This window comes from Takifugu rubripes, chromosome 3 (assembly GCF_901000725.2).
Source record: "Takifugu rubripes chromosome 3, fTakRub1.2, whole genome shotgun sequence".
Taxonomy (NCBI): domain Eukaryota; kingdom Metazoa; phylum Chordata; class Actinopteri; order Tetraodontiformes; family Tetraodontidae; genus Takifugu; species Takifugu rubripes.
Window position 1 is genome coordinate 4,787,179 of NC_042287.1, and position 19,496 is coordinate 4,806,674.

The following is a 19,496-nucleotide window of genomic DNA, read 5'->3' on the forward strand; positions in this document are numbered from 1 at the left end:
CCTTCCCAAATGTATTATTTAAAAGTGAAGTTACAGCCGCGCACAGGCTGATAGCAGCCGAGTAAAATGAGACGCCGTGTCTGCAAAGGTCTCTCAACCCCCGAGGATGTAATTTTAAAATCAGCAGTAAAGTATACTGTGCTAATCTGAGGAGCCTCTGGACTTATAAACTCCTTTGCAGAAAAGTTTTTTAAAGTTTGTGAAGCATTTCTATCCTGGAGTTCAGTTGTGTCTCAGTGTGACAAGGAAGACAAAATGCACACCGAATACACAAAAGAAGCTTTTACTGCTGATAGAGACAAATTCATTTAGACAAAATGCTCATTACAAATGAAACTGTTACACTGTGAAACAGGAACCGCTCCGTCCTTGAAAATAAAATGAGAAGCATAAAAGGTTTTGCTTTTTCCTCCCCGACCAAATGATCATTTGTACATATAAAACAGCAGCAATAGCGCAAAACCATGATGCTGATGCAAAATAAAAAATGACTAAAAAACAAACAAGTGTACAGGTAAGCGACAAAAGTTCATGCAAGGGAAGAAAGTTCTTCCTTTATGCTTTAAGTTTTAGAGAGAAGCCAGATTAGAACTCGGTCATCTTCTTGTGCGTGTCGGCCTTCTTGTGCTCTCTCTGGAGGGACATCTCCTGGGCTTTCTGTCGGGCCAGCAGTTGATGGGCCGCTGACAGCTTCTCTTCCAGCTGCTTCACTCTGGATGAATCCCTTTGCACACACAAACAGCAAATACATTAGGGGGGGGGGGGGGGGAGTAGCGAGAGGCTGGCAGTCCGCTTGGCTTTAGCTGCACTTTAGCAGAATAACTTGAGTTGGCTTTCAACTGAGTACAGGTTTAAAAGAAAATGTGTGGGAATGTGTAAAAACTGATGTAATCTGTTCTGTACGCACAGCGCCATGGAACATTCATGCAGGGGAGGAAAAACACAGCACAATGATGCTGAAGACATATCACTGAATTTGAGCAGTGATATTGCTTGTTTCAGTGACTGTCACATAATTTTATGACAGAAACAACCCCAATTGCCAAAATCTTAAACACTGAGCAACAGGTAAAATACAGTCACTTGTAAAAGAATGAAACTGCAGCAATCGTGGAGATACATAATAAATGGGAAACATTTGGTTAATATCATTCATTATTGCATCACTCCTTACTATCAGTTACGATTTACTAAATTCTGCGAGCAAGCACACATTTTCTGTAAGTTTGAGTTTGCAGCTTCACATCAGCCACTATTGGCGGGCTTTAAACCACTTTTTTCCCTCTTGAAACATTGTTTAAGTTGTTATCTTGGACACCAAAACACTACAACTGTTACCAACTCACAGTTCTTGATCAGCGTGAATCACGAAATGCTGCAGGAGCTCTCTATATTTTGTTAGTCACTGTTACCTTTGACATTTATAAGCCTTCCAAGACCTCGACGCACATTGCTTTAGTAGTGCTTTAATGGAAATCTGCAGTGGTTGGTGTGGTCTACTTTCATGGGAGAGAAGTCCATTTTCCATATTGATATTAAACATTCAAAACCAAATACAGTAATTCTCACTATCCATCTATCATCACATTTTAATAGATAGATAGATAGATAGATAGATAGATAGATAGATAGATAGATAGATAGATAGATAGATAGATAGATAGATAGATAGATAGATATTTTTGAATTCCTTTGTTCCTTCAAAAAGATAAAACTATACATACACATTCACACCTCAGGCCAATTTACCACTTCAGCCAGTTCTCCTATCTTCCAAATGCATGTCTGAACTGTGGGAGGAAGTCCGCACACATGGATAAAACCCACTCAGACATGGGGAGAACATGCACACTCCACATAGAAAAGCGCCAGTGACCCCGGGGGTTCAAACCTGGAACCCTGTTGCTGTGAGGCGACAGTGCAAAGCACTGCATCGCTGTGCTGCCAACAGATAACATTAAATATTGAGTATACGCAGAGGTCGAGATTTACCTTCCAGTTTGTTTGCTGAGGGACTCAGTCAGTTTCTGGATCTCTCTCTCAGTCTGGGACACTCGCTCAGATGCCTGGAACAGCTTCACATTCAGGCTCCTCTTGGTGCTTTTCCCTCCCCTGTAAGCCTCCAGGCTTGTTGCTACAGATGATGCAGCAGCGCCCCCCTCAGGATCAATGCTCTGGCCTCCCAGCTTATTGTTGAGAAAATCAAAGACAGTGCGGCGCTGACCAGGAGCAGCCCGATGTTTCCTGAGTTTTTTTGGGCGCCGCGTCTGTGTGCCGTCTTTGGCTGCCTTACTCTGGGTGCGTCTCTGAGTGAGCTCAGCACACTGATCAAGAGACTTTCCTTTTGGTAACACCACGGCCATTACAGGTTCCACTCGTCCCTCCTGCATTTTTCCCAATCCTGTCAACACAATCAGATGTTGAGATGCAGAGGAATGATTTCATTCTTTTTTGTGTATCAAGAGAGAACAAATTATATTATTGTTTTGGCAGCTCACCTACCTTTTCCATATTCATAGCCCATTTTGAGCATCAGTTTAGACCCAATGCCTCTGGTATGTGTCTCCCAGCCCCCAAAATCTAACGTTACTGTGAATTCTTCAGCAGTGTCCAACACTTTTGGCCAAAAGAAAATTAAAAAATTAGTTTTTTTAATAAGAGATAAAGTTAGAACATTATCTGATGGATTTATACACTACACACACCTTTTGCGTAGGCCACATCGGCTCCATCTGCAGACTCATCTGGGTCAGATTCAGAGGAAAGCGGAGCTTGTTCTCTCAGGGGCGGAATAATGCTGTCAGCCTCAACAACAGCCTCTTTGAGGAGTAGCGAGTCAAATTTCAGAGTGTAGAAACCGCTGTCGATATCTGTATCAGAAGAAATATTTCACTCTAGTTATCTTACGCCATTTCATCGACCATCCATCCGACCAGCATTAAAAAAATCCCGGGTCCTCTACCGGAGGCCTACAAGCTTAGGCATTCTGAAAGCTTGAGTATTCAGCCTCTGTCTTTAATTTGCATGTGGCTTTTATCTAAGTTTTTCTTGGGAATGTCTCATTTTGACCTTGGGACTTTTGGTTTCAAAAGCAGTGCAGATGTTTGATCGGTTTTGTTACCTTTATCAAGCCTGTTAATGTGGCATATACATGTAAAACACGCGATAAACCCCACTCATTTATACCTTTGATTTTGGCTGGGTACCAGATGCCATCCTCATGTCGAGCCAAACAAGATGAGCCTTCTTCCAATTTACTGAGGTCAAACTCAAGGAATTCTCTAAGCTCTGACACATACACCACTTCACCATGGGAAAACCTTTTGAGAATAGCAAACATTCATTGACGTCTGTAGTCTATACTGCAACTATAGACAGACCAAAGTATATTACCACTATAATTTACACATTACACAAACTAGGAAAATGTTCAATCCTAGCAGGTCACAGAACAAAAAATATTTGATAAAAGGGTGTACCGTTCATGGAGAACCTGAAAATAAGCAGTTCAGAACAATAATAATAAACAGAATTCTGCTTCATTACCTGCAACTTTCCAGAAAGCGACATTTGCCCTCTAGGTAGAAAGGACAGGGTTTCATAGACTTCTGGGTAGGGTAGATATAGAACACTCTCACTTGTGCCTCCTCTCCCTCGGGTGGTTCTGCTCCCACCACCATGGCATTGTGGTATTCCAATGTCCCCCATGCTGTGTGATAGGGCGCTCTTACTTTGGTACCACTCAGTGCATCTTCTTCCTCTTCTTCTTCTTCCTCCTCATCACAATCCTCTACTCCTTCTCCCTCCACCTCATTTCTCTCTCTGTTGTCAGAACCACTACAAGAAGATTCTCCTAGTTCCCCATAAAATGCAGCAAACTCAGCATCCAACCTGTTGTTTGCAGCATTTGTTTCAGCTCCTGATGCTGGGATGTTTGATGGCAGTCCATTACTCTCTTCGAGGCTGGCCAAAAGTTGACTCTTTTTAACAGAAACCAGGCTGGCTTCTGTTAACTCTATCAACTGAAGAAGGTCCTCTTTTAGTTTAAGCAGATCTGACTGCTGGGATGGATCAAGACCGGCTGATATGGCTGTCTCCACCTGCTGCAACTGGGCACCATAAGCTGAGATGGCTGCCTCAAGGGTTTCTTCGTCCATATTTGAACTTGAAACCGTGCAGGTACGGTATATGCAGCATCAAAGCCTTAAAACACTTAAAAAAAGAAAGTATTGTTTAGCTCAAATAGAAACAAAGCTCACCGCATACCTTCTTAATTGTCATTTAATATTAACCTGGCCATATATAGTATTTACAACAAACACATTGTTCTCTTTCAAACACCAGCAGCAACAACATACGTGTATCTTGAAAAGGTTGCAACTTCATAAATAGATTGACAGTGTTAAATAGATAATGCTGCGACATTTCAGAAGTAGTTTGGCGAAATGCTAGCCATTTAAGCTAACTTTTAAAAGTCCTTATAATACAAATCCTTATAATATTTTGTATTCTACTACATTACCTATGCTCCGGTCTAATATGTTGCAGACACAAAAAACAAAATCCATCTTTGGAAGATGAACGTAAAATTTACAAAAAAGAAAATGTCACACACCGAGATGCTAAAATGAAAACATAAAGGTTACCGGCGAAGCAGTCACGGTGACTGAAGAGTTAAATTGAATATAGGAGTGAATCGAAATGTCCTTCAAAATAAAAGCAATATCTGAAAACAAATTATATTTCTTCCATTATTTTCAATCCATTTATATTTTTATGAAAGCATGATAATTTCTATAATAATACAAATTTATTTCTCAATCGTACTATTATACGATTACTATTATTTTCAGCTTTTATTTTTTAATTAATAATGATTCTCTTTTTTATTCTGAAGACATTTCAAAAGCGGAAGTGTTATTTTGCTTGCGTTAAAAACAGGCGTCCAAGACGCTGGATTGTGACGTCGGAATGACGACATTGTGTTGTGCATGTGCGATGCTTGACGTTTGCTGCAAAAAAAAATCCTGTTTTATAGGTTTTTGAACAAAACCTCAATGGTTATTCTCTGAAGGTAGGTTTACTCTATCTGTTTTAAGCTAGTACAGCAGTGGAGAGTTTCTTTACGACATTAATACACTTTAATCTTTGTCAGTGTAGACACACAGTGTGGCTATCCCAAATGTAGCTGCACTGTACTTCAATTTTATGTCAGCCTGTGTAAACAGATTTATATTGGTGATAAAAACATCGTCCAATTAAAATCATAGCCTGTTCAACAAAATTATACTGCTTGGCCTGTGACTTTGACATGGTGGGGTTAGGGTTAGGGTTCTCTGGGGAACTGTCCCCACTTTTGAGGATTCTGTATCACTAAATTTTCTGGTTGGCATAATCAAAAGTATGAAAATAAATTTTGGTTTGTACTTCACAGTTAAAGTGGCGCCCTCATGCCTTCACCCATGGCGCAGATCACTGATCCCAAGATTGCATTTGCCTACCTGCGTCCAGCCTGTGTCTTGCTCACTAAAGAGCCCACTGTGACCAACGTGGAGACACTGAGCAACCAGCTGAAAGAAATAAATGATGCCACATTGCAGCAACTTCAAAATTATGTCCTCTTCCCTCTTCGCTTTGTCCTTAAAGTACCTGGACCGAAGAAGGAAATACTGGTGCAGACTGTTGCAGAAACAATCTCCTATGTCTTGGAGAACACTTGTATCCAAAGCTGGGAGACCCTTCATGATCTTTTCTCAGAGCTTTCCCTGTGTCTATGTTCACCAGCTGATCCTGGAAAACCAGCTGAAACTTCAGAGGAGCTGAAAATAGCTGTGCTGAGGTGTCTGGACGCACTGTTTCATGCTGCTTATGGTGACATTGTGTTCAGATTGTTTGAACCTGCTATGCTGCCTGGACTAGGAGCGGCCATATCATTACTTCTAGCTCTTGGAGAAAAGGCGAACTCTCGAGATATACAGGCTGCAGCTCTAAAGTGCCTCCAGGCCTTGACTCTACAATGTGACTGTACTCAGGAGCATGTACAGCCATGTGCAGAGGAGAGATTTTCTGTTGGCAGGACGATGGCTTCATTCTTACCAGGAATCACGATGGCTGTAACCAGGATTATTACAGGTGATATGAAACAAGGTCATACAGTCACAGTCAGAGCTATAAAGGTAATAAATCTCAATTGTTTCAAGACATTCATTTTATATTTGTTGGAGTCTATGTGAAGCTTTAAAATGTGGGTAATATCACTATTGACAATGATGGAATTTTACCCAAATTTTATTTATTTTACTGTCAATACTGTAAAAATGAGACATAGTAATGCTGTAAATCCTCTCTTTTCCCTACTGTAATTCCTTAGGTCTGGACCAGGATAGTGGGACTAGTTTTGGAAGATGCCCAGTTTCAGGCCAGGGAGGAAAGCACAACCCCATCAACGGAGCTTGGAAGGATCGAGCAGCTGGTGGTCCGTCGCACACAAGATTGGGTGAAGGCCACAGTGGGAAAGCTTTCTGTGCTCCTTAAGAAGATAATATCTTGTGCGTCATCACATCAGCACTGGAGGGTTAGGCTAGAGATGGTGGAGCTGGGTGATCATCTCTTGGCCAGGTGTAGCCAGTCACTGGGAGAGTGCGTGGGGCTACTGGTGGAAGCACTGGTAGGAGCAATCAACGATGAGGAACCCAGAGTCAAAAAGAGGTATGAAATGTTCCTGACTTTAGAGAGGGGGAGAAGATTGAATTTAAAAAGTGGACTTGTTTCCTTTCTTGGAGATGTGAGACGGCTCTCAGAGAGGTGTCGGAGAGGAATCAGAGCCTGAGCAGCAGAAGTCAGTCTTTCACTGATGTGTTGTCAGAGAATCTCCACTCTTTGGCTACATCTTTGCCCAGACTAATGAGGACATCTGATGACCAGAAGAAGCTGTTTGTCCTAAATGCATTTCTTGGGTATCTAAAAGTCTTGGGGCCACTAGTCTCTGTGGTCCTAAACTCTGCTGCACATCTTGAGAGAATTTCCAAAGCTTTGATGCAGGTTAGTTCAGGTGTTTCCTGTTGTACTCTTTATTGTACATTGAGATGAGGATAAATAAAGCTGTAAAGTAAAATTGCCCAAAATATGCCCATACATGAAGAACGTTATTGAAAAATTAGCAGAATGCCTCGCAAATAATTTTCATCCAGTGTATAATCAAGATCATTCGGATGTAGACTGCATGTAATAAAATCTTTGAAATGAATCTATTTTCCAATATCTTTCTATTCGTTGCAAGGAAGCTTGTTGTCTCTCACTGGTGATGACAAAGGTTCAACCAGCCTTCTCTGTGCTCTTACAGGTCCTGGAGCTGGATGTGATGGATATCCGGATTGTGGAGGAAAGGAATTACACAAATTCCACAGACATGAGCTCAAGCACTCCCGATGAACTCCACATACAGAAGAAGCATTTTCTTTTCTTCACAGATGAGAAGATCTTCTCAGTCCTCATGGAGATTTGCCGAACACTTGGTACTGATGCACTTTTTTACATAGCTCTTTATCTTCATAATAACTCATTTAGTTGAGCTAAAAAAAAAAAAAGTCTTGAAATTAACAATTTGTCCTTTTTAAATTTTACGTCTTACTATTTTAGGTTACTATGGTAACATATACCTTCTGACGGATCACTTTTTGGATCTATACCAACAATCTCAAGTATATAGAAAGCAGGCTGCCATGGTTCTAAATGAGATTATCAGGGGTGCAGGAGGCATTGCCGTGGCAACAGAAGGGCCAGTTAGGGGACACTCCACCACCCAGGAAGATCTTAAAGTGGCAGTAGTGTCTGTCATTGAGGAATATACCAGTCTGAAGAACTGGCACTTGATAACTCTGAGTGAAGAAACGGACAGAGATCGACAAGACCAGCAGGTGAGAGCTGTTTCAACATTGCACCCTTGACAATTTGTGCATTTTTTTTTTAAACAATAATTGAACTTTTAGGTTCCAGCCAAAGGTGGTAACTAGCATATTTTGTTCACAGTAAAACAGGAAATGTAGCTAAAATGGCCTAATGATTTCACTTTTGGTCAGAGACAGTTTCCTACTGATGCCATTACCAACCTAAGCTAACCACTCTCTTATATTTAGCGTACAGAATTCCCCAGGTCATCCTCTTTTCGGAATGATTATCCAACACTGATATCGGCACAAATCGTGTTTTGTTTTGCTATTTTTCTCTGTAGCTGCTCAGTCCATCCAGACTCCTCTCCATATCCAACAATATCAGCAGCCATGCGGACAAATATTCTTCCCAAGTGGTTCCTGCACCTTTCGGTTCTTGGCCGCTATCGTCGTCCACCCCCACGATTCACCAGCTCAACAGTAACATCTGGCAATTGTGCATCCAACTTGAAGGCATGGCCTGTTTTGCTCAGGCCCTGGAGCACAGGTTCCGTCCACTTTTGATGACATCACTATACCCTATACTAGAGAAAGCAGGGGAGGAGACGCTGGTCGTCAGCCAAACTGCCCTTAGCTCTATGATGGTCATCAGTAAAGTGTGCGGCTTCCGCTCCCTGAAGGAGCTGATCAATGAGAACTCGGACTACCTCCTCAATGACATATCGTTGAACCTTCAGAGGCTCAGCCAGCATCCACAGGTAATAATAATACAGCACATGAATGACACCCCAGAAATGCACTGGAAGACAAAAGAAACAGATGTGTTAAAAGGCAAATAGGAAGGAAAAGCACTGCTGTAGCAATGAAGTTTTGGGTTCCTGTTCTGATTCTGACGAGAACCATCAGATAATGGCAAAGATGTGTTGCAGTCATTCGAGTGAGTAAATGCTTTCTACCGACCACTTGATAATTCACCTGATCTTTGTCTTGCTCAGGCTCCACGGGTGTTGACAGTGATGCTGACTCACTCTGACGGCAGCCTGCTGCCGCTGGTCGAGGATATTGTCCAGGACGTACTCATGGCGCTGGATCTGAGCTATGACCACACCGCCGCTCTCTTCTGCTCAGTGCTGCACGCGCTCATGAAGGCGCTGGGTGAGGATGCGAAAGTGATGCATGCGATTTAGGAACAACAGCTGTTGCCTCTGCTGCAACCTTTACCTGTTATATTTGGAACATTCATAGATAAATTAATAGCAAATCGGCATTACATGGTTATGTGATGTTGGGCGTCATTCATCTTTTTTCTTAGAGAGATGGTTTCCCTCCAGTCGTGCCAGGACCGGTAAATCTGCAACCCCTAAGCCGAGCTCCAGTCACAAGGAAGTCTTTAACATTCGCCAGTTCCTGCTGGATTATCACAAACAGAAAGAGCTGGCAGAGGGTATTGGTATAGAGGAGGATGACGGTGGAGACCTTGGTAATAAAGAATTACCTTTACCTACTGTGGGATTCCCAAATTCTGATAGTTTTAATAACCAGGCTCACAGTGAATGTCACTGTCCCTTCAGACGTCCCTCCTCCTGGGGAGCCCGAGAATGTTGAAGATCTTCTCGAACCTGATGTGAAAGTGGAGCTTCCCCTCCACCTCAGCATCACCAAAGATGTCATGGAGCGCTGCATTCATTTGCTCTCCGGCCCTAGTCTCAGGCTCCGACTCAAGGTGCTGTATCATCTAGTGTTCAGGACAGGAATGGTTTTATTGATATAAATCTTGAAAATTCATCACCACAGAATCATGATGTGCAAATGCCATATATTCCTTATGGTATGTGACTTATGTTGCAACCAGAATATTTTCAGAGCTTCATCCTTTTATTTTTGAAAAGCTCTTGAGATAAGTATTTAAAACCCTTTACTCAGTAGCAGAATCACCTTTGACAGTAATTCTAGCCACCCACCTAAGGACATTCACAAAGTTGTCCCTGAGCTTAGTTCATCTGCACTGTATGTTTCCAGGAGACCTTATTCCTCAGTCTGAAGGTGCTTTCAAACTCTAGGTGGGTTTCCATCTGCCTTTTACTGAAAAGAGACTTTTGTCTTCTGAAGCGCAGATAAAACTTATGGCGCCATGCTGCAGTGAGGCCTGACCTCTGGAGCTCAGCCGCTGGCCATTAGGTTCTTTGTTCACGTCCCGCACATGTCCCTGTTCCTGCGATTGATCAGTTTGTCTGAAAAGCCACCTTTGAGAAGATTCCAATTGTTCCAAACTGCTTCTAACTTCAGGGCAGCAGGACCTTTAGTCACCTTCTTCATTGACAGACCAGTCCCTGAACCTTGGGTAGAGTCATCTAGAACTCACTGCTTGGTTTTACTCTAATGTGAGACCTTATATGATAGTTGCGTCTTTATCAATCATGTCGGTCAGTTGATATTGCTACAGATGGACTTCAGTTGAGCTCCAGATATGAAAATGGAACACTCACAGAGCTTTATTTCAAGTGTCATAGCAATGCAATATTTTAGTTTGACTACTTATTGTTTTGCAAATGTGGGGGGAAAAAGATCCAGTTTCTGTCTAACCACACTGTATATTTAGACATGACAACCATGACAGGAATACATACTTAAGTGTTGTGCTAGAAATTGTAACGCTGTGGTTGTGCTTAAAGCTCTTTGATGCTAACGTGTGGATAGTGACAATGCTAGCATGTAGATTCTCTTTAATATTTGAGACTTCTCAGCCTCTGTCATATTTTTACATAGAATAGTGGAAAAGCTTCCACTCAAGAAACTGCACGTAGAAACATTTTAATCAAAAAATTCACATACGCAAATGCACAAAACAAAGGCAGTAATTATTAGCAGTTATTTCATTTCTACTGCCAAAAGGACTATTTGGGCAGTGTGTCAATACTCAGCAACACTGCATTTTGAGGCTGAGGAGAACTATTGCTGCTCTTTGCTTGGGGAGATACTTGATGTTTTTGTTTTAAGGTTTTGGACGTGCTGGAGCTGTGCGTACGTGTGCTAAGTGAAAAGGAAAATGAGTTGCTGCCAATGGCCCATCGCTGCTGGCCCGCCCTGGTACAAAGGCTCACGGCTGATGACCCGTTAGCAGTGCTCCGAGCCTTCAGGGTATGTGATGCGCATTCTTTCCTGAATTTGATGGGGAGAAGTGTTCATTTAATGAATTAATTTATTTTAATTTGTTAATTATCCTGTTTTAGTTAAAGGTTTATGAGCTTGGAGGGCTGTTTTTTTACACACAAATTAGCCCCCTCATATTTTTTCAAAAATATATATCCAGACGACTTAACCCTAACCCTTTGTTTATGTATCTTTTTATTCGCGTTTTAATTGCTATTTTGCAAATAGTCATGTAGTGACTCGCACTGCTGATGGCAAACGGCGCTGCAGTGTTTTGTAGTAGCATGTTCAAAATGTCCCCCAGGGGATAATGTAGCATTTTAAGTTGGCGTTTATGTAACATTTTTATCACGTTTTGGCTTGTTTTTTAATGTACTTTCTATTCTGGCAGGTGCTCTGCACGCTGGGTGAAACCTGTGGTGACTTCCTGGGACGAAGGGTCTCCAAAGAGATTCTACCCAAGCTCTGTTCCTCCCTGGAACATCATGCTCCCGTCAGTGCCAAGGCTGGACCCGTTTACACACACACCATGGCCTACAAGCTGCAACTGGCTGTCCTACAGGGACTGGGCTCGCTGTGTCAAAGACTGGACCTGGGTAAGTGCCTACAAACACTGACCAGCCACAGGAGGATCCACAGGTTAGGTCTGGGTCGACGCAAACATACAGGGTAGCAAATGGATAAAAAACTATTTAGGTATGTTAACAATATGGGCTGTACATGAACATATCAAGTGCTAATGAATTAGTAAATGACATCCTTATCTGTTTTGATTTCATTTTGAATACAAAAGAGGCCAATGATTTATTGGAATCAAGCTGATTAACATAGAAATCTCTCAGCATATGAAGAAAGCTTTTATATCTCAATTTTTTTGCGGCCAGTATTTAAATGTTTTATGTAAAGGTTAAACATACTCGTAATATTACTCACGCACACACGCACTTCTACAGTTCTTCACAGACGTGTTCACAGATTGACCGCTAGATGGCAGCGTCGTACTACAGATAGTTATGGGTGCTACTTCTGCTCCATTTAGTGATGAAGTCATAATCCATTGTTTTATCTTCAAAATTTGATTGTGACTATTTTAAAGGTATTTTGTTTTATTGGGAGTATCACATAAAATATGTCACGACCCACTTGTTCCTTAAGCTCCATTTCATTGCAGTGGTGCAGGCAAAAATCTTAATCATTAATGCTGTTAAATCTTTTTCAGCTATTATCAAATTTGGCATGAGGCCATTTCACTAATCGGCTTAATAACTACAATTTTATGTTGGGGTTGTGTGTTTTGTGCTTGGCTTAGCGTCGTTGTCTTGAAGGAAATTGATCATTCACAGTGATCTGCAGTCGTCAGTGAGTCGTCAATTTATGCAGCATGAATAATTTCCCATATCTCATTATTTTCTAACACAATAACATCCAACCAGTCCAAGAAACAATATTTTAACAGAGCTCAAAGCAGCTTCATATAGTGACTTAGTTCTCAACTTGCTTTGGTGTCTTGATGTAAGTGTGCTACGGTAGTTTGAGCAGATTATCGTTGATACAAACCAAGAATAATAACTCATATCCTGCAGTAGGAAGTGATGGTTGCAATCACCGACAACAGGAAACCTTAAATGGTAATCAGAATCAAGCCGCGTGTGCAAGAGATGCTTGATGGTGTCGAAGCGGCAGAGCGTGGCTGTAATTCATCAGGGCTTATTATTTTTGCTAGAATTTAATCCGATTTCCACAAATGGTAATGATTTGCTTTAAAATGTAAACAAAAACACAGTATTTAAAAAAAGAATGGTGATTAAACTCTAAACTAATATGTATTTCAAGACCTCTTAGTTTAATTGCTCTTATAGACTTTACGGATCAACGCACAATGTTTTTAGAGAATATTTGATATAAATATTAGTGGCACGGCCTTTTTTCCTTGCTAAAAGACCTTTTTGGACTAATGGTATCTGTTGAAGATCTGCAGTTGTTCCTGCTACTGTGAAAACCTTTTCAACGGTATAATTTCAGAAGTTAGAATTTCATAGAGGGAGCGACTGGAATGCATTTCATTGAGTTTACAAGATAGAGACAGAACTCTGCATTTCAAAATGCACCTGAACTACATCTTTTAATCAGTTACCTGGCGTGCAACTCTATTTTCTGTCTACAGATGTACCTGAAGCATAATACATCTAATATACATTATACAAGACTCACAGAAAACTGCGGATGAAAGTCATTCAGCATCTGTGCTTGCATTTGAGATTGAAAGCGAAGGTTGAAATCAAAGTTTCGCAGCCTTCAGGAGTGTCCGCATACTTAATCTTTAGAGTTTCAAATGATAGTAATTTAAAATTATTTCCTCCATCTATGTGCAGTAACTCTGAATCTTTTATTCATATAAGACATTTATTTGATAAAAATCTGCAGTCTGAAGCTGCTTTGTAATGTTGAGCTAGTCAACAGTGAGGCATTTGAGTGTCCTTTAGTGGTGCCCCATCCAAATATTTCAATGGCTGGAACACATGCACATGCAAAAGAAAATGTTTTGCATCTTTTTGGTAACTGGTGTTTGTCTTGGGCATTTTTGGATAAATGACTCCAGATGGCACTCGTAGAAATAAGGGACCTGTCTGGAATTAAAGATGGGGATTAGAAAAACAAGTCAAATCAAGTAATATTGAAATTCAGACAGATTTCTTTTTGTTTACCTGTCAATACATTCCAAATTACTTCTGTTTCTGAATGAAATTGTCAACCAAACACTGTTTGCATTCGCAACCTTCCAAGAAGAGCTCGGGTGGCCTGTATGGACCTTAAGAAAAGACCTGCTGCTCAGTTGTCTCTGGTCTAATAAAGGACTTGAATGCAACTGTAGATTTGATTTAGTCTTACCTGTACTATGATGGACTCCCCTCAGCCTCAGGTCACGCTCAGGGCTTGTATTCCTTACAAATCATCTTTCCGGATGATTTGGAATCAGAATGAACCTGCTTATTGTCACCTGGATGGTGAATTAGTAAAACTTTCTTAATTTGACAATACCTTATTTAATGAATGTTGGTCAAAATCTTTGCTTGTGAACATGAACTTTTAAAAAAAATCTGAAGAAATCTGAAATACAAACTGTGAAAAATAAACGTTTCACTGCTTTCACAACTTATATTATTCCCAGTAGTTTTCCCAACTTGACGGTAGTAATTCTAAATAATTTCCTCCATGTTTAGTAAACCTGAATTATTTTTTTCTCACACTACAGCGAGACTAAACATGTCATTTTAATCAAATATGTACTTTGAGGCAGCTTATTAATGTTACATGAGCAAATTAAAAGCAAACAAAACAAGATCTCGGATGTATAATGGAATTCCATTTTGCTTTCTTCTATGAATGCTATTAAAGATAAAAAGATTTACACGATATGTCTTAGAGCACATTCACAGAATAAAAGTTTCTTAACCATTTACCTGCCAGTAAATATATTAATTGAATGTACAAGAATACACACATATTTATAGTTCTTTGTGCACATGAGAATGTATTCATTAATAGATAATTAAACACATAGTCAGGAACTTTTACCTAATTATGTAGGCAGTCATGAAATCACCAGACATCTCCAGGTCATGCTGGATTGCAGGACCTTTGTAGCACAGTTCAAACTTTGCCTCTATATGGTTATAGATCTTTCCATTCTGCAGCCTAGTAGGCTGCTATGGCAACATTAGAATACTGACAGGGCAGGTGCACTCTGGGTGACGGACAGAGTAATGCAGTACCGCCACAGCGTACGGCTCTTCGTGTTCTACAATAGCTTTTTTTTTCTACAATTCCGACAGACATGTCATTTCTGTGGTCTACATAAAAAGGATGGAACAGAAGCAGCACTCCAGAGTCCGGTTCTGTCTGCTCAGCAACAGACAATTTCCAGTCTGCTCAACAGTGAACCATTGAGATCAGTAAGCGCCCCCTCTGTGTGCAGACCATCCTTTCGTTTCATGACAGAACTTAATTGGGGCCAAGTCCAAAATTAAAGATAATACGCTGGATTTCCTCTTGTATCAGCAACTCATGTTTTTAGCTGATAGATCTATTGTATTATAAAGTGTAACAGCAACGTCTTGTAACTCCCCAGAGACAAAAAAAAAAATGCAACTACAGCAACATTGTTTTCTCGGTTCAGATGTTTTGCATACGATGCTAATCCGAGGCCTAACTAGCCAAGAAATGTAGCTTTTCTGTCACATTAATGTCTATTCTGTCCTCAAGAGCCCCGTTCGAGACTTTCTCGCTACTGCTTACGATTGTCGGTCTCCTTGTCAAAGTGAGGCAGATTTGGCATGGGTGAGAATGTGGAAGAGGAGAGGGGAAAAGTCCGCTGCTGCAGCCTTACCCACGTGAATACCGATTTGGGCTCCAGCTTACCTCTGGGATGCCTGCAGCAAGCCAATTACCAATGCTCAGTCAAAGAGAAAGACAAAAACGCAGACTGACTGAAGCAAATAATGCATTGCGGCTCCTCTTCTACCCTGTTTTTCATTTACTTTAACGCCTAAGAACACCTGACTCTCTGTTCTTGAGTATTTTTCCCATCCCCCCCTGAAGCACCTTGATTCCACAAAGACTACAGGCTAGAGTGCGGCACCAGAAAAGACCCAACAAAAAGAGATAAAAGTGGCTGCTGAATAATCCCATTTAACTCTGAAATGCACACTCCTGCTTTTATTCCTGACGCATGGCGAGCAAGCCCGCTTTAGAATGAGTGTGGGTTGAATTGGCAAATAGAGAGAGCTGTGAGGGAGACGGACCTGTCTTGAAATGAGACTTGAAAGGAGGCCCAGTTTGCAGCTTAGAGAATTGCTAAACGTCTGCTGGGGAAGATGGAGAGAGAGAGAGATGGGAAGAGGAGATTAAATAAGGGAAAGAAGTCAGGCGGGAGGTGGGAGCAGGTGCTGGCAAGGTTATGAAAGATCAAGACAGGTGGTAAAGCCAGAAGACGCAACGTACACAATGTTGCAAGAAGTGAGTGAAAATATGAAAAGGAGAAGAGGACTTTGGCTTCCTGTGATTGAACACACAGATTCTAGACCATCAAGCTCTTTTTTCCCCTTTTATCTGCCCTTTTAATTTAGATTCTGCTTGTGCTTGTAAAATATATCCAAATGCTCCCTGATCTGCCACTGCAGTAAACAGTAATGCTGTAAACAATATTTGTGTGAGGTCACATCAACACCTCATTTTATATAAAGATCCTCTACTTCTCTGTGGGTGATGTGCGCTTTCCTCTGTCTGCCTTGCACAGACTGCTCCCTGCGTGAGCTCTATTTTTAGCATATGGGGGAAATGCCTCATTTCTGTAAATATCAAATGGTTAGTTAGCGTACAGTCACGATTATGGTTTGGGGTTTTTTGCCAGGTGAGAAAGATCTGGATGTGGTGTGTGACACCTGCCTCCTCTACCTGAGTTGCAGACAACCCATCAGACTCCAAGAAGCCAGCATGAGGTGAGACTGATGTGCTTGAAATATCTTAATATGTTTTGGAATTGTAAACAGAAAAGTCCCAGATACATGCAACATTCTCACAAAACAACTGCAGCAAACATGTCCTTGGGCCATGCTAAGCATGCTAAATGCTCTCTCTCCCTTCATTTAAATATACTGAATTATTTAAAGAAAAACAAAACATGGTGTGTAATAATTAAGAGCGGAAGTGATGAAACACTGATAAATGGGTGCAGTCTTCAGACCCCCACATTACATCACCATAGGCCTTCATGGACCCGCCGACCTTTTTAACTTTAGCGGTTATTATGAGCACAACTGCAACAAAACCCCAGGAAAGATCAGTCACACTTCAAAATATGAATCATCAATTATGGATAACAACAGTAACATGTCACTTGGGCCCTCCAGTCAGACGTGACTCATGCCGTGTATTAACTTTATTATTAGTTATTATAGAGAACGGCCCCTTTCAGGATCGTATACAGTATTATTGAACTGCGTTATAATGCGTTAGCCTCAACAATATGTTTATTTATATCTTATATTCATCTAACTCTGAAGTTCCCCCTCACAAAATAATCATCTTCTGCTTTTTTCAGTGTTTTCAGGCATTTAATCCAGGTGGACCCAGACAGTGTGTGGTTCACTCTGGCTGAGCTCCACTGCCCGTCCCCCTACGTCCCACCTCACCCCGAACTGCATCCCGTTAAGCTGAGCGGGATGGGGCGACCGAGAGACGAGTACTCCGACAACGTCCTGAAACTGCTGAGGGAGGAGTTTGACTCCGAGATGGTCGGCGAGTCGGTCGGCTAATGAACTGCCGAGTGACGCGAACGACCCGTCTGTCGATGGATGCTTTGTCACGCCGCTAACTCCAGGCGAGTCAATCGAGAGAATCTGACAATCGTGCCGGAAAGCAGCCAGCGGATGTGATTGCGATAACGTCGGGGCTGTTCAGAGTTCTGATAAGCATCCAGGTACAAACGGTGCTGTCAGTGCGACGGCTCTTCTGCTGCGAATGGAGAGACGGGGAAACGCTGCAGGCTTTTGTGCTCATTACTCACTGACAGCATTTTCCTCTTTCCCCGTTTTGCCACCCTATTAAATGTGTTTTGCCTTCTGTTTCGTCCACTGTCTTTTTATTCTGCCCGGGAGCATCACAATCATGACCTCAAAGATGGTTTTAATGAATCGACCTGCAGCTTCAAAGGTAGTCGAGGGCTCCATCTTCCATACAGCATCAAACCTTTGATCTGTTGTAATTTTGATCTTTTCTGACACAAAATGAGGATGTTTGTCTCATCCAAGTGTTCAAAAAACCAAATACAATGATTTGCATTTGGTTTTGTAAATAAAATATGGTTTGTGGTACATCAGCAATGGCTGGAAAACTGGTCTACTCGACATTCTGCTTTATTTTATAGATTTATGGTCATGGCACACATACCCTGCATTCTAAGCTAAGCTTTACACTCATGACCAAGCAATTTTTAGCCCCAAGCTGTACACAAAAAAGAGCACACCTGCTTATTATATGGCATATTTTGCTAGTTGTAGTGTGTTATGGTCCAGATATCTTCATTGTTTATGTGATAAAGTCCAGCTCTGCTGTACAGCTTTGCTCCATTAAACCAAATTACCCTTGTTACACTTTATTTAAATCAGATGTAGATTATCAGTATATGAAATATAACAAAGTGAGAATGTCCACGGGTAGCTGTGGCAGCTTTAATGGAAATATTCATCGTCGGTTCAAAACAAGTGCACTGATTTGAGGTCAAAAAGAACTTAGCCGACTGCTGAGGTCTGTTCCAGCTCTGAGTGTGTTCAAGGCTACATGAGCAGAATATTTGACAAGACTGTCAGCATCGCTGCTGCATTGTGGGAAAAGTAGTTACTCTGTCGTCTCTCATGTTCAAAAGATGGATGGTGCAGGCTCTGTTGGTAATATTCACTATTTTTTCTGTTGATTCCCACAAATAGCCTGAAATAATAACAAACCAATACATGTATGTGTTCACAGCTTTTTTTATTTTAAACTCACAGAGCTTCCATATTCCCCCCCAAACTAAAAAAAACACCACACTTAAAAGAACTCCAGAGTTTGTAACAAAGGCAGAGGGTATTTATACTGTCAAACTGTCAGAAAGAATTTGTCAAAGGGACTATTTATTTCAGAAAATAATTTTATGCAAGAGACACAAATGGTATGGTATTAATTTATTTATTTTCGATAAGCTGTGCTTTTGATCAGAATAAATATTAAGTAGAATAACACTGGACACCACCAAAACACTTTGTTACATCTCACTATATGTCTTGTTAAGGACTTTTATCTCTGCAGGGGTTTGAGAGGGGTTTAAATGATGGAACCCAGTTTTTTCCTGGTATCAACTGGACCTGGACAGCGATGCACCATAATGAACAGATGAGCACTTTAGTTTGGGAAAACACATGTTCACTATTTAGCTGGCCTGGTTTAATGCTGCTGAACAGCGGCACAGTGCCTCTTTATCTTATCCTGAGCTGCGGCTATTTATCCTGCTGCCAATTGCGGCAATGATGCTATTAGTCATGAGCAGCAGTGAAATCACCGAGGGTTCCTTCAGACTTACACACAGCGAAGTCAGACATAACAAACGTGAGGCTTGCTTGATTAAAACTGCAGATTCTGTCTGATGATATGTAGGACTTTTGGGGGGAAGAAATACAGCTTAAATAACAAATAAATGAATTTACATTGTATGTTTTCCATAACACCCTGCCTAATCGGGGTAGTCAAATTGCTGGCAGCCCCTGATTTATAATAATGTTATAAATCAACAAGTCAGACAGAACATGATGAATGTGCTGTGTGTCAGGTTAGAATTCAGCAGATGGAGAGTCCCTTTAGCTTTGACCTAAAGTTTGTGTGCCATCCCTTCTGCTTGTGGTATTGGATTAGTCGTGTCTCAAA

General features: G+C 41.2%; 2 protein-coding genes across 3 annotated transcripts; one reads left to right on the forward strand and one right to left on the reverse strand.

Moving 5' to 3' along the window:
• Positions 1 to 272: 272 nt before the first annotated feature.
• Positions 273 to 4,679, reverse strand: zgpat (zinc finger, CCCH-type with G patch domain). Of its 2 annotated transcripts, none has more exons than XM_003962977.3 (7): positions 4,523 to 4,679; positions 3,547 to 4,212; positions 3,187 to 3,320; positions 2,706 to 2,870; positions 2,503 to 2,616; positions 1,993 to 2,401; positions 273 to 724 (listed from the first exon to the last, which is right to left on the reverse strand). In XM_003962977.3, exons 2-7 carry the CDS (start codon positions 4,155 to 4,157, stop codon positions 586 to 588), a joined length of 1,572 nt encoding a protein of 523 aa, XP_003963026.2. In that variant the 5' UTR covers positions 4,158 to 4,212; positions 4,523 to 4,679; the 3' UTR covers positions 273 to 585. The 2 variants fall into 2 exon arrangements, with proteins under 2 accessions (XP_003963026.2, XP_029690103.1); XM_029834243.1 differs by having other exon boundaries at positions 4,616 to 4,668.
• A 276-nt stretch (positions 4,680 to 4,955) lies between these two features.
• On the forward strand, positions 4,956 to 17,662 carry tti1 (TELO2 interacting protein 1). The gene is made up of 14 exons (XM_003962993.3): positions 4,956 to 5,074; positions 5,435 to 6,176; positions 6,371 to 6,708; positions 6,783 to 7,041; positions 7,343 to 7,514; positions 7,639 to 7,916; positions 8,231 to 8,647; positions 8,885 to 9,044; positions 9,202 to 9,369; positions 9,461 to 9,612; positions 10,887 to 11,027; positions 11,431 to 11,635; positions 16,450 to 16,537; positions 17,140 to 17,662. Exons 2-14 carry the CDS (start codon positions 5,451 to 5,453, stop codon positions 17,351 to 17,353), a joined length of 3,318 nt encoding a protein of 1,105 aa, XP_003963042.2. The 5' UTR covers positions 4,956 to 5,074; positions 5,435 to 5,450; the 3' UTR covers positions 17,354 to 17,662.
• The last annotated feature ends 1,834 nt before the right edge of the window (positions 17,663 to 19,496 follow it).

Coding starts and splice junctions, on each gene's coding strand:
- zgpat (XM_003962977.3), bottom strand. CDS start 4,157: ATGGACGAAGAAACCCTTGAGGCAGCCATCTCAGCTTATGGTGCCCAG. Junction 3,321..3,546: donor CGCTTTCTGGAAAGTTGCAG/GTAATGAAGCAG, acceptor TATTCTCAAAAG/GTTTTCCCATGGTGAAGTGG. Junction 2,871..3,186: donor GTACCCAGCCAAAATCAAAG/GTATAAATGAGT, acceptor CTTCTGATACAG/ATATCGACAGCGGTTTCTAC.
- tti1 (XM_003962993.3), top strand. CDS start 5,451: ATGCCTTCACCCATGGCGCAGATCACTGATCCCAAGATTGCATTTGCC. Junction 8,648..8,884: donor GGCTCAGCCAGCATCCACAG/GTAATAATAATA, acceptor TGTCTTGCTCAG/GCTCCACGGGTGTTGACAGT. Junction 9,045..9,201: donor CGCGCTCATGAAGGCGCTGG/GTGAGGATGCGA, acceptor CTTTTTTCTTAG/AGAGATGGTTTCCCTCCAGT.